General features: G+C 47.0%; 1 protein-coding gene across 1 annotated transcript; it reads left to right on the top strand.

The window, feature by feature from the left end:
• Nucleotides 1-2015: 2015 nt before the first annotated feature.
• LOC133361585 (zinc finger protein 664-like) lies at nt 2016-5371 on the top strand. The gene is made up of 2 exons (XM_061580508.1): nt 2016-2143; nt 2226-5371. The coding sequence occupies exons 1-2, from the start codon at nt 2016-2018 to the stop codon at nt 3373-3375; spliced, it is 1278 nt and encodes a 425-aa protein (XP_061436492.1). The 3' UTR covers nt 3376-5371.
• Nucleotides 5372-13421: the final 8050 nt, after the last annotated feature.

Raw genomic sequence — 13421 nt, 5'->3', positions numbered from 1 at the left:
CTACAGTCCATCGACAACACCCAGCTACCTGGAAAGTTAAAGGCCTGGTGTCTGCAGTTTGGTCTCCTACCCCGGGTGTTGTGGCCCCTAGCAGTGTATGAGGTTCCAATCTCAACAGTGGAGAAGATGGAAAGAGGAGTCACAGGCTACTTAAAGAAGTGGCTCGGAGTTCCACGATGCCTTACCACCATAGGCCTCTATGGAGATGATGTCCTCAAGCTGCCCCTCACCAGTCTAACAGAGGAATTCAAGTGTGCAAAAACCAGGCTCCAGATGACACTGAATGAATCTCGAGACCCAGTGGTGAGCAACAACGCGCCGACCTTGGCAACTGGGCGCAAATGGAGGCCAGGAAAAGCAGTCCAGGAGGCAACAGCAGCCCTCAGACATGCTGACATTGTGGGTCATGTTCAGCAAGGGAGAGGAGGCCTTGGGCTAACTAGCCGTGCTGCTTGGAGTAAGGCCACTGCACCAGAGCGGCAGAAGATGGAAGTGCAGGAAGTACACCATCAGGAGGAGGCTGCAAGGTGGGCCAAGGCAGTCTCTCTTGCCAAACAGGGACAGTGGACTCGATGGGACAGTGTGGAGAAGAGGAAGATCAGCTGGAAGGATCTGTGGGCCAAGGAAGCGAGACGGTTGAGCTTTTCCATCAGAGCAACATATGACGTCCTTCCAACACCAGTTAATCTTCACCAATGGTATGGTGAAGATCCGGACTGTGCCCTCTGTTCCATGCCAGCCAACCTCAGGCACATTCTCACAGGGTGTAAAACAAGCCTCACCCAAGGACGCTACACTTGGCGTCACAACCAAGTCCTTAAAAACCTTGCATCCGCCCTGGAGGACAAGCGAGCTGCCACCAACTCCCTACCACCCCCAGCAGCATCACACCACTTATGGACAACCTTTGTCCGCGAAGGAGCTAAACCACCGAAGAGCGGCTCTACACCATTAGAGCAAGACCAGCTGCACTTGGCCCGCGATTGGAAAATGCTAGCTGACATTGGCCGGCAACTTGTGTTTCTTCCGGAGATCGCAACCACCACCCTAAGACCTGACATGGTGCTCTGGTCCCGTTCGCTCAAGAAGGTCTTCATTATTGAGCTCACAGTACCCTGGGAGGACTCAGTAGATGAGGCTTATGAGCGAAAACATCTGCGCTATGCCGATCTAGCTGCCGAAGCACGGCATCATGGCTGGAACACAGAAGTCCGACCAGTGGAGGTGGGCTGCAGAGGTTTTGTGGCAACATCTACAACCAGACTGCTTAGAGACCTGGGAATTAAGGGCCAGAGCCAGCATTCGGCAATCAGAGCTGTATCGGAGGCGGCAGAAGGCAGCAGTCAGTGGCTCTGGATGAAGAGGAAAGACCCCAGCTGGGCCCCGAAGTGAGAGGGCCAGGAGGTATGCGGTCAACAATGCTTGACTCAGGGAGGAGGACGCCCCTGCCATGCATAGTCCCATGGGATGTTGGCTATCAACAACAAGGCAACTCCTATGACTAATTGGGAATGGGACGCAAGCGTAGGATTGATCACCCTGTCGCTGGCCGCCTTTGGGGAGGGTGTATAGTGTGAAAGGCCGAAACACCCTAGGAACCAAAGGTACACTACTGACGATGCGCTCCCCAAATTTCACCAGGCTGACTGTTCATGAACTCTTGGAAGTGCTTGCACAAATGATAGTAACATCTCATCCTGTGTTCTTGGAATCAAATTTGCTTTTGTAGCCAGGCAGCCGAAATTGTGTTCTTGGTGTTTTGGGTTAACATTTATTTTGAAGATACTAGGGCCTCCAGGCATGTAACCATTTGCCCTCTCATTGTGTGCCTTAACAGCCCGTGTGATGAATTGGGGAATATCTTGAATATATGAATAAATATAGACGTGTAAGTCATGTGTGACTGTTAATATATTCATTCCTCTTGTGTCTCGATACTGACATAGATGGTGTGTATATTTTTTTCTGTCTGCAGCTGACGCTTCTTCTGACACTTCCTCTGCAGAATTGGTCTGATGGAGAAAAGGCACTCAGCGCAGCTCGGTACAAAAAGGCAACAATGGGACCAGTATGCAAACAGCATGGATTGTACTGCAAATTTGACACAGGACCAGAAAACTCAAACAGGAGAGAAACCCTTCAGGTGCACCCTTTGCAGGAAGGCATTTGCAGATTCATCGCATCTTAAATTACACCAGAGAACACACACGGGAGAGAAACCTTTAAAATGCACTGTCTGTGAGAAGTCATTTGCATGGGCATCAGGTCTTCAGATCCACCAGAGAACACACACAGGAGAGAAACCTTTCAAATGCACTGTCTGTAAGAAGGCATTTGCATGGGCATCAGGTCTTCAGATCCACCAGAGAACACACACAGGAGAGAAACCAAACAAGTGCAGTGTGTGTGGGAAGGCATTTTCAAGTTCATTTTATTTTAAAATACACCAGAGAATACACACAGGAGATAACCCCTTCAAGTGCAGTGTGTGAGAAGGAATTTTCACAGTCACCAAATCTTAAAAAACACCAAAGAACACACACAGGAGAGAAACCCTTCAGGTGCACTCTGTGCGGGAAGGCGTTTGCGCAGTCGCCACATCTTCATAAACACCAGAGAACACACACAGGAGAGAAACCTTTCAGGTGCACCCTTTGCGGGAAGTGCTTTGCAGAATCATCACATCTTAAAGAACACCAGAGAACACACACTGGAGAGAAACCTTTCAAGTGCAGTGTGTGTGAGAAGGAATTTTCACAGTCACCAAATCTTAAAAAACACCAGAGAACACACACGGGAGATAAACCCTTCAAGTGCACTCTGTGCAGTAAGGTGTTTGCACAGTCATATTATCTTAAAAAACACCATAGAACACACACAGACGAGAAACCTTTCAAGTGCAGTGTGTGTGAGAAGGCATTTGCACAGTCATCAGTTCTTCATCGACACCAGAGAACACACAGGCATCGCAAGATCCCCAAGGAGTGTCGTCTTAAATCGACTTGTGAAAGTCAAAGTGCTGCAATGAGCCCATCCCTCCTGAAAAAAGAACCAGAAGCAAATTCCAGCTTGGACACTATGAAATGTATCAAGGTGAAATTTGAAGAGGCGAAATGTGAAGAGGCGACAGTGAAGAGCGAAGAAGTGAAGGTAAAATGTGAAGATGTGATGAAGAGCGAAGAAGTGATGGTAAAATGTGAAGATGAACATTCAACTCCAAAATCAGACCTTCACATCAATGGAGGCAACATGAAGCAGGAGGAGAATTCTGACTGTGAGGCAGAGCGAGGCAACTCCCAGCAGTTTGTGGAAGTGGAAATGTGGGTGGACTTCTTAGACAATACAAAGTCAAATGGAGACCCTGTAGATGTGTAAGCTTGAGACAATGAAGCTCCAATAGATTCACCTTTGTCACAGGCCTTTAATGATAATAATGTGAAGTTGAACACTCAATTCCTAGGTTCAACCTGCAGAGTAAGAGCGGTCAGTATTTGCGGACCTGTGGGTTGGGTAGATCTCTAACTAGGAGCGAGAGCCAATAAGCTCCCAAGCATTCACTATGTTATAATAATATTAGCATTTATAAGGTGCTTGGTCAATCGCCTCAGCAACTCGGCGTTTTGTATCATATCTCATCACAAACACTCAAAAGAGCACGCCTTTTGGCACCCATTGTTCTGATTGTGCATTGTCTTTTTGCTGTACGCCTTTCAGCGTCCTCTGGTCAAACACCGTTTGAGACGAGGCTTGAAAGAAAGCCGTCTCGTTTAGAAGTATTTTAGTCATTCTTGTTAATTGCATAATTTATACCAATGAATTCATTGATGAAACTAACATTTATAAACATCTATGTTACGAATCCACACACACAGGGATACAATTGTGTTAAAAGCTTTCTTTCCATCACATAATCTTGCCCGCGAATTTATTAAAGCCCTTAGCCAATTGATAAACATTTGTTAGACAAGCAAGCACACTACCGCACACCATTGTTCCAAGGCATTACGTTAATTGCATAATCTTACAAATGAATTCATTGAGGTCTACCTTTGCTTAGGCACATGTTTCTTTATTACTGTTCGTATGAATATGGTCACATTAATTTTAAGGACTGTTGCTGTATATGATCACCTTACTCTGAAGAATGAGCCAATTGTTCTGTTACCCAGTTTGATAAACAATTATTGAGGGTTAAATGTACGGATCAATGAGGAGGACATCTCAAAGAGTACTGTGTTGGCATTCCTAGCATAAGAGTTTGCATATTAGAATGTTATGTGTTTTTTAGAGATTAAAGTTGCTTAACACAGAAGAGTCTTGAGTGGTGCCTTCCTAAGTTCATGCATAATAATATTAATTATAAGAACTGTATCCTGCGGAGAGATCTGAATTTTGAGACCTGACATAACACTAAGACATAATAAGTAAAAGTTAAAGTGAAAATCATTGTATTATCCTGATTGATAATACAACCCTAGACAACGAAGCAGAGCCTAATTAGCACAATTACATACACTTGCATAACTTCATACAATTACACCATTGTATTATCCCGATTGATAGTTCACCCTAGACAACCAGGCAGAGCCTAATTATCAGAATTGAATACATTAGTATAATTACATACTTGCATAACTTCCTAATTAACATACATGCAACATTTTCATAATTAAATAAATTAGCATAATTTCGGACAAATTTCAGTTTAAAAAAAAATTTATTTTTATAATTTTTCAGACTCAATATATACAGCAGGTGGAAAAATTCTGATATAAGCAAGAATGCAAAAACAGAAATCAGTACTGCTTAACGAATCTCCCAACTGCGACTGGAGAAGTCCAAACCATCAAGCACATCACTGATGAATGCTCCATCCATGCACATCCTGGCGGTATCGCTAAAATCCACACTGCGTCAACCACATCATTGGACTGGATAAGGAACCTTTGCATTCATTCATGACGATCATTAAAAATAAAAACTTGCTTTTCACAATGCCATACTAAAGAAAAACTGAGTCAATCTCCGGGGATTGCCCTCGTGACTGGCAAATTGATAGGGAGTTCTGCATCGGTAGAAACCACGCATCACGGAGAGTTTTTTGTTGCGTCATTGAGAGAGGCTGCCAGCTAAGGCTGGTGCTCAGTATTGCAATACAAACGTGGGGAAGAGTGCGTAGCATTACTATTCCCGGTGGCGAGGTTGCTCTGTACAGGCAACACTTATGATCATAGAGTGACAATCGTTCGGATTGTGCTGAGATCAAAGTCAACCCTTTGAAGGAAAACTGGTGCAACCACTATTCGTGAGAGTGCCCCTTGAAATCGCAACCCACAGGCGAAGTTTAGTTGAGGGTCGGATCAGAGACTGACACGGAACGATATAACTTGATCTGAAGCGTGTCCTCTGCAGCACGAGTCGTACAAACAACTGGAAGAGGACTCTTTTGAAGGGGGGGGGGGGGGGGGAGACGACATGCGCTGTCTCTTCAAGTTGCTCCACAGTCTGCAAGGATCAACAGTGTCTGGTGCCAAGGGGGGTGACGCGCGACAACCAGCGGACGAGCTGCGAGTGGTTTCTGGTGACAGGATCATCGCGCACATCGATGCAGTTGGAGCCGGACCCATCATCCCTGCCAGCACAGGCACCGCCAAAGAGTGACCAGCGTGCCTACTCGACAATCACCCCAGCGGTGGAGAGAGACTGACAAAGCAGCCAAGAGCACCGTGTTCAACACACGCTGACCCAGCGCCTCTACTGGGGACCTGAGGTATTTTCGGTACAAGGAACGCAGCACTCAAGTTAGCAAGAAGACAACAACTGCCGTTCTCCACTAAGTGGTGGTGACATCACCACGACGCTTGTGCCAGGCTATGTTTTTCAGTTTTCAGTTTCATTTATTAGGAATAACCCTGTAAGCTATGCGGCTCTTGACTAGGGTGCAACCGCAACAAAACAAAAACATGAACAAGAAACATCTTAAAGTGACTGCACACAACAGAAAAATCCTTAGAAAAAACAGCAAAGTCTTCCAGAAAAAACACTGTATATCAACGCTGTGTGCAAAAATCCCAGTGGGATGCAAGTCAAACAATAACAACCATAAGACAATGTAGATTAAAGTTATCAGGCGAACTCTGTACTACAACAAACAAACATGGCTAAACCAAAACGTTTTCAAAATCACCAAAAGAAAGCTATAAAACAATGTAACAGTGATCATAGGAACTGTGATTCAAATTTAACAATAAACGATATACATAACATGTACAAGCAAACATTGCAGCCACATTTGGCTGCATGAGCCACTCTATAACAGCAGGAGTATCAGTAGCAGAATAAATTGTTTTAATACATCTTTAATGATCAGCACACTATAATCAAAACTCAAGATCATATTTTGCAGCGGTCATCCGGAGCGATACATTTGATTTCAGGCCATTCTGAATAGCAGTGGCAGCTAGGGGTGTGCCACTCCTCGAGAGCAGTTTTGAGTGAGGATCTCGCAGGTAGTGATCCAAGTTGCGGTTTATTGGCGATAGCATTCCAGACCCTGGGGTCATCAATAGAAAAGGCCCTTCCTACAGTTTTTGTATGGCAATAAGGAATGTGAAGCTGGTAAATGAGCGAAGACATTAGGTCACATTTGTTCTTCGAAACTGAGGAGATCCAGCAGGTAGTCTGCTGATTTATTTGTAAGTACATCGTGAATAAATAAGATCTGATGCACAAGCCGTCGATCATTAAGAGAAATTAAGTTTGACCCAATGTAGAGATCGCTGTAGTGGGTCGTATATTGGCAGTTCAATGCAAATCTTAAGGCCGAGTGATAAATTGAGTCAAGCTTCTTCAGTAAAGTACTGATGTCACAGTAATCAATTAGAGGCAGTACGGTAGCTTTTATCAATTCCAAGCAGAACATAGTGGGGAAGCAGTGTTTGTGTCGATACATAAAACCATTTTTTTTGTTTTTTACCAATATAATCAATGCGATCTTGTAAATTAAATTCAGTGCATCTTGAGGCCACGTGATGTGTCGAACGCCCGCTGACAGGATGTCATGGGGCAAACCCAGGTGCCACGGGTCCACTTACTGAGATAAATTGCTGATACACCACCTGTGCCCCCTACTGTGCCAATTTACTGTGCTTTAGCCACCTGGCACTTTTCTCGTTGTGAGCTTCACTCCTCCGCCCTCTGTTTTTGTTGGAGGGCGACTGCCTCCAACTGCCCAGCAGCGTCTTTCACGAGCCTCCACAGAGGCCGATCCTGACACCACTGATAACAGTCATCAGCATATCCACTCAGCTCCACATCCTCCTGTACCACATCACTCCATCTCTTGTCTCGCTTGTGCCGTGCCTGTTTAGCCCCCTCGATCCGGCCGAACAAAAGCTGTTTAGACATGCGGTGACTGGGCATGCGGGCTACATCACCCAGCCAACGCAGCCTTGCCTGCCAGAGGAGCTCACCGATGGGACTTTGTCCAGATCATTCAAGGATTTGTGAGCTCACACAATCCAGCCTGGTTAAACCCAGGATCGATCGTAGGCAGGCCAGCCTAAATTATTCCAACCGGCGAAGATGCTCCATTAGGGGGGTCCATGTTTCGCAAGCATAGAGAAGGGAGGGAATGTCTGTGGCCGAGAAGACCTGAAGCTTCGTGCGAAGCGACAGACAAGGTAGCTTCCACACAGCGTTATGCAACCGATTAAAAAATAATGCCGCTCGACTGATTTGGAGTGAGACCACTGTCAATCCGGAACTGGTCATGAGCACACTACCCAGGTATGCGAAACTCTCCACTCTCTCCACAACTGCCCCATCACCGATTGGGAGTTGTGTGGGTTGAGTGTCTGATAGTACAAAATAACCAGGCAGGTGCTTAGTTTTGGTGGGGCTGATGGTAAGGCCCCACCTCTTTGTGCCACGCTCCAGGTTCAGCAGCGGCGCCCCCAGCTCCTCTGAGTGAGCGGCAATTACCAGATCATCGGCATACATAACATGGTTGACCAACGGGGAGCCATCCCTTGACCACACCCGGGCATCAGCCTCCCATTGTATCTGTACCAGATGGAAATTCCTTTTGGGGATCATAGGACCCCTCACAAGCCTCAACCGCTTCTGGGATGTCTGTCGTTGCCTGCAAGTGCAGGCAACGACACTACACAGCCATCAAAACCTTCACGAACTATATGGTCGAAAAATATGTAAAATAATGTGGGAGCCAGAGGACATCCCTGTCGCACCCCAAGGTGAACAGGGAATGGCTATGACTCCTGGCCACAAAGTTTTACCCGGGCCCGCTCACCATCATGAAGGTCCTTATTGAGCTTGAGCAGAGGGTCAGGGACTCCGAAAGCACGAAGAACAACCCAGAGCCCAGGCCTACTGATGGTATCATAGGCCTTGACCAGGTCAATAAAGCAGAGATCTAGGCCTTGTTGGAATTCCCTACACCTCTGCTGTAGCAAACAGACAGAAAAAATGGCTACTGTGCAGGACCGCCCTTTCCTGAAACCGCATTGTTGCTCCGCAAGCCTCTCCTCAACGTGCTTGGCAAGGCGATGTTGAATAATCATTGCCAGGACCTTTCCCGGCACACTGAGGAGCGAGATGTTGTTACAGTCTGTGTGGTCTCCCTTCTGAAAGAAAGGGACCACCAGGGCATCATTTCAATCCTGCGGAACCCGTCCAGTGGTCCAGACTGTTGTTATGATGTCATGCAGGGCAGTCTGCACAAACGCTAACCTCCCTCAGAATTTCGCTTGGGAGATCATCTTTGACCGGTGCCTTTCCTGGTCTCAGACTCTGGATCGTCTTTAGGACTTCCTCAAAAGATCGCACCTCAGCCAGCCACTCACAGTGGGTTACTTCTTCCAACATTTGAGACACCTCAGCCTCAGCAGGGTCATCCCCGCTTTGTCCCACGATGTTTTCCATGCCGAGGGATTTCCCCTCCCCTAGGACTTCACAGAAATGCTCAGCAAATCTGCAAACTTATTCCTGGAGGTCGGAGATTGGTTCACCGTTTTTTCCCCAAATGATGGTAATAGGTGTGGCGCTGCAGGTTACTCTTTTTGGTGGAGTTAAATAGTGATTTGTGGTCGTGAGCCATTGAGGCAGACTCCATCTCCTCAGCAACCCGCTACCACCAACCATCCGAACCTCCAAATGAAGGCTGCAGTAAGCCTCCATTCTGACGTGGGATGCTGTAGACAATGAGAGTGGGCCTGTCGCTTGTTCTCAGACAGCTTGAACACCTCTGTCATCCAGGGTCTCTGGGGAGGTCTGCACCATGTACCCAAAGCAGCCATTGCAGCTGCATGAGTCACAGTCCTAAACCTCGCCCATTTACCCTCGACATCTGGAGGAGTGGGGCACGATGCCAACCCCAGCCACAAGCGATGATTAAATTCTTGCTTGCAACTTTCATCAGCGAGCTGAGGCCAGGCCACCTTAGGTTTGAATGGGGTCCTGGGTGTACACCCACCACCGGAGTGGAAGAATGGCAGGCGCATCTTACAGATGACAAGTCGATGGTCAGTGGGCAGATCAGCTCCACGGTAGATCCTGGTGTCAAGTACATGGGCCCGCATTCGCTGTTCCATCACTACGTAGTCCAGCAAATGTTCTTGCTTGAACCTGGCATGCATCCATGATGTGTGGATGTGCCGATGCCGGAACAGCGTGTTGGTAATTACAAGCCCATGGGCTGCACAAAAATCTAGCAACCACCTGCTGTTGTTATTGAGCTGATCTGGCCCATGCCTTCCAATCACTCCAGACCAAGTGCCCAGTATCATGACCAACTCAGGCATTGAAGTCGCCCAACAGGATGACTCTATCCCGAGGGGTCACTTTAGCTAGCACCTGTGACAGGAGGTTATAGAAGGCATCTGACTCATCGGCCTTGCCTGCATTCCTCCATGGATGTTCGTCTTCGGTGGGGGCATAAGTAACCACGACCACCACTCCTCGCCTCTGGTTGATTGGAAGGCGAGCCTAAAGTAGTCTGGGGCTTACCGCTTCCCGCACCTCACCGCCACGCTCCCACACCCCCTTCATTCTTTTGTTCAGAAGAAGAGCCACTCCCTGTTGTTTGGTAGTCTCCTGCCCCAAGTAGAGGACTGTCCACCCCTCATGGTGGCAGGAGCCAGACCCAGTCCACCGGATCTCCTGAATACCACAGAGATCCAGGCAGTATCAGTCCAGCTCCCAACAGAGGAGTGGCAGCCTCTCCTACGCAGTGAGCATTCGAACATTCCACGTGGCCATCCAAAGTGGCTTTTTGTTGTTTTTGGAGGAGCCCTGAGGATAACGATTAAATCTCCTGGCTCCGCCAAATGGGGTTTGGCCAGGAGATGTCATAGAGGCCTGCCCCCCAGCACAAGCTTATTAAGTAGATATTTTATACGTGGTTTTGTGGTAATTAATTTAAGGTGGAGGGGTTTCCAGCCCCTCGCACCTGTCCAAAGCTCCCATTTAGCTGCTGTGGTGGTTACAAATGGCATGAGGTGAAAGGCCAATCTAAATTGGCCCTACCCCCCACGGCACTGCCCACCACAGCGTTGACAACACACACCCACACACACAACGCGCATATTGGTACTAATAAAATTGTACCGAAAAGGTTCTCTTTCAAAAAGGGTTGCCATCCCAAGGTTGTGCGTTAACTACTAGTTTATCGTGAAAAGAATTGTTCTGTCCCTTGAGTTAAATGAATATGGTCGTTTCGAAGTATTTAGTCATTTGTTTTCGGTAATTGCATAATCTTACCAATGAATTCATTGATGTCTACTTTTGTCATTGGGCACATGTTTCTTTAGCATGTTTCATATGAATATTGTAAAAAAATTGTAGAACTTTTCCTATCGCCATGTATGGTCGCGCTACTCGGAGGAGTTAGCCGATTGTTCTGTTACTCAGTTTTAACAAACATTACCATTGAGGGTTAATTGTACAGATTAATGAGTAGGACATCTTCAGGAGTACAGTGTTGACAATTCCGATCATAAGTATATTCGCATATTAGAGTGTTTTTAGATATTAAAGTTGCTTAACATAGAAGAGTCTGAGTGGTTCCTTCCTAAGTTCATGCTAAATAATATTAATTATAAGAACTGTATCCCGTGGTAGGATCTGAATTCTGAGACCTGATAGAATTACACTAAATCATAATCAGTAAAAGTTAAGCGAGAATCATTGTATTATCACGATTGGTAATACACCCTTGGCAAAAAAGCTGAGCCTAATTTGTATAATTGCATACATTTAGATAATTCCATAAATTTGCTTGATTTATAAAATTACACATTTTCCATTGACTTAAAGCTTTCGTGACTTGCAGGAATTCATACTCTTTGGGTCTTTCGGTAAAGTCACGTAGATAGAAAAATAACTTTTAAAAATCACGACGTCTCGATCACAACACAAGCAATCGTCCTCAGGTGAAAAATTATAGCAAGAGAGCTGCTGAAGCAGGGTGTTATATAGGCCTGAGATGGGTGCAGCCCAAGGGTAAGTGGGCTGGGTTAGAAAGGAAGGTCGAGGGCACCCCTAAGCCGTTGGGCTGGCCATTGTATTGTGAGAGATTAGCATGTCAATGTAGCCACCACCACATCGAGGAATGCAACTCAGAGAGTCGGAAATAACTGCTCACATCGGCAGGTAGGATGGAAACATCACAGCCAGTTATGACTTAAACTGGTTAATAACATCCTTACAATGATTGCTCAGTTTGTACCCATCTTCTCGGTTGAAATTTTATCTGTTTATATATCTGGATGGCTTCAGGAATTAATCAATGTTGATAGCCAGGAGGTTTGCAGAGTACCTTCGTCTTGGAGAAATCAATTTCGTGTGAGCCCACAGCATTAAAACAATTATCAGCAATGTCAGAGGTATTGGTCCTACCGTGTTTCAGATTTGCCTTATGTTCACGAACACGGTCCGAGACATGTCGCTTAGTTTCCTCAATGTAACTGCTGCCGCAGCCACAGCTTCGTTTGTAGACACTGGGGTATTGCATGTCAGTGATCACATCCTTCGCAGATGGGATCAAACCACGAATTTTATGTACTGTGATAAATCGAACCTGGATCTTATGTTTGTTCAAGATTCTGGAAATCTTTTTGGTAACCCCTGTTATGTATGGCTGGGGAGACATCTTTGCAGATTGTGCGGTCAGAATATTCATTCATCTTGAGGGCTTGGTGTACATGCTCCAGCTCGCTGGCAAGGTGGTGCTGCTCAGAGATGCAACGGGCCCTATGGTGTAGTTTTTTGATGAGGGAATTATTCTGGGCTCGATGGTGTTGGGAGTCAGGCTTTAGATAAGCATCCGTGTGGGTGGATAACCTGTAGACAGTGTCCCAACGAGTCATCAGCTCTCTTCTCGATCAAAACATCCAGGAATGGTAACTTGCCATCCTTTTCCACTTCCATGGTGAATTTGATGGCTGGGTGTATGGAATTGATGTGGTTGAAGAATTGGTTTATTGCTAGCTGGCCATGTGCCCAGATGACGAACGTGTCATCTTCGTATCTCTTCCACAAGGACGTAGGATGGATGTCTGGATGGCATCTGTCTAAAATGCCTCCATGAAAACATTTGCTGCTAACCAGTGAAGACAGAAGATCGTCTAGATAGAGCCCTGGACTCTCCTGGATCGCCGCCCTTGTCAGGGCCGGACAGGATCGAGCCAGTGGCGTGGCCCCGAGAGCCAGAGCCGGTGCTCTTGTAAGAGCTGGTCTGGGACTCCAGGTGCCGTAAGCCCGACTTGCCAGGGTCGGGCTAGTTAGCCTCCCCTAGCCCGTTAGTGGTGGACCAAGAGGTAGGCTAGGCGTAGCTAGAGTGTGTATTCCCAGATAGACGGGTGAGGGGGCCGATACCCCCTCCAGTGTTGTACGTCCAGTGTTGTGCTGTATCCGACACGGAATAAATACGTATGCCTCCAACCCCGGCGTCCAAGTCTCCTGGAGCAGTATTACACAAGCACCATATAAATACAAATATTACAGGTAGGAACAATATTCCACACTGCCCACCAGGGATTTTTTGTCTGTCTGTCTGTCGTGCATAAATAAATATATAATGTGTACAGCTCTTTGATTGGTGGAGACCTACTGCCGGGTACGAAGAGGGGAGGTGCCTAAGGGAGGAGGGTCAGGGGAGGGGCCTAAGGAAGGGAGGAGTCAGGAGAGGGGCCTCTAAGGAGGGGGGGGGTCAGAGGAGGGGCCTAAGGGAGGTGGGGTCAGGGGAGAGACCTAAGGATATGGGGGGTGGTCAGGGGAGGGGCCTAAGGGAGGGGGGAGGGGCCTAAAGGAATGGGGGTGGGGGGAGGGGCCTAAGGGAGGGGGGGTAAGGGGAAGGGCCGATAGTTAAGGGGGTTGGCTACCTGCTTGGCTGCCAGCATGGT

Source organism: Lethenteron reissneri, unplaced genomic scaffold, assembly GCF_015708825.2.
Source record: "Lethenteron reissneri isolate LAM-NWPU_2019-01 unplaced genomic scaffold, ASM1570882v1 scaffold_115, whole genome shotgun sequence".
Lineage (NCBI taxonomy): Eukaryota > Metazoa > Chordata > Hyperoartia > Petromyzontiformes > Petromyzontidae > Lethenteron > Lethenteron reissneri.
Note: the sequence above shows the minus strand (reverse complement) of the source record. Positions and strands in the feature narration are given on the sequence as shown.

What these genes read in the sequence shown, in the direction of transcription:
- LOC133361585 (XM_061580508.1), top strand. Translation starts at nt 2,016, where the DNA reads ATGGAGAAAAGGCACTCAGCGCAGCTCGGTACAAAAAGGCAACAATGG. An exon ending in ACAGGAGAGAAACCCTTCAG is followed by an intron (nt 2,144 to 2,225) that starts GTGCACCCTTTG and finishes GAGAAACCTTTA; the next exon opens with AAATGCACTGTCTGTGAGAA.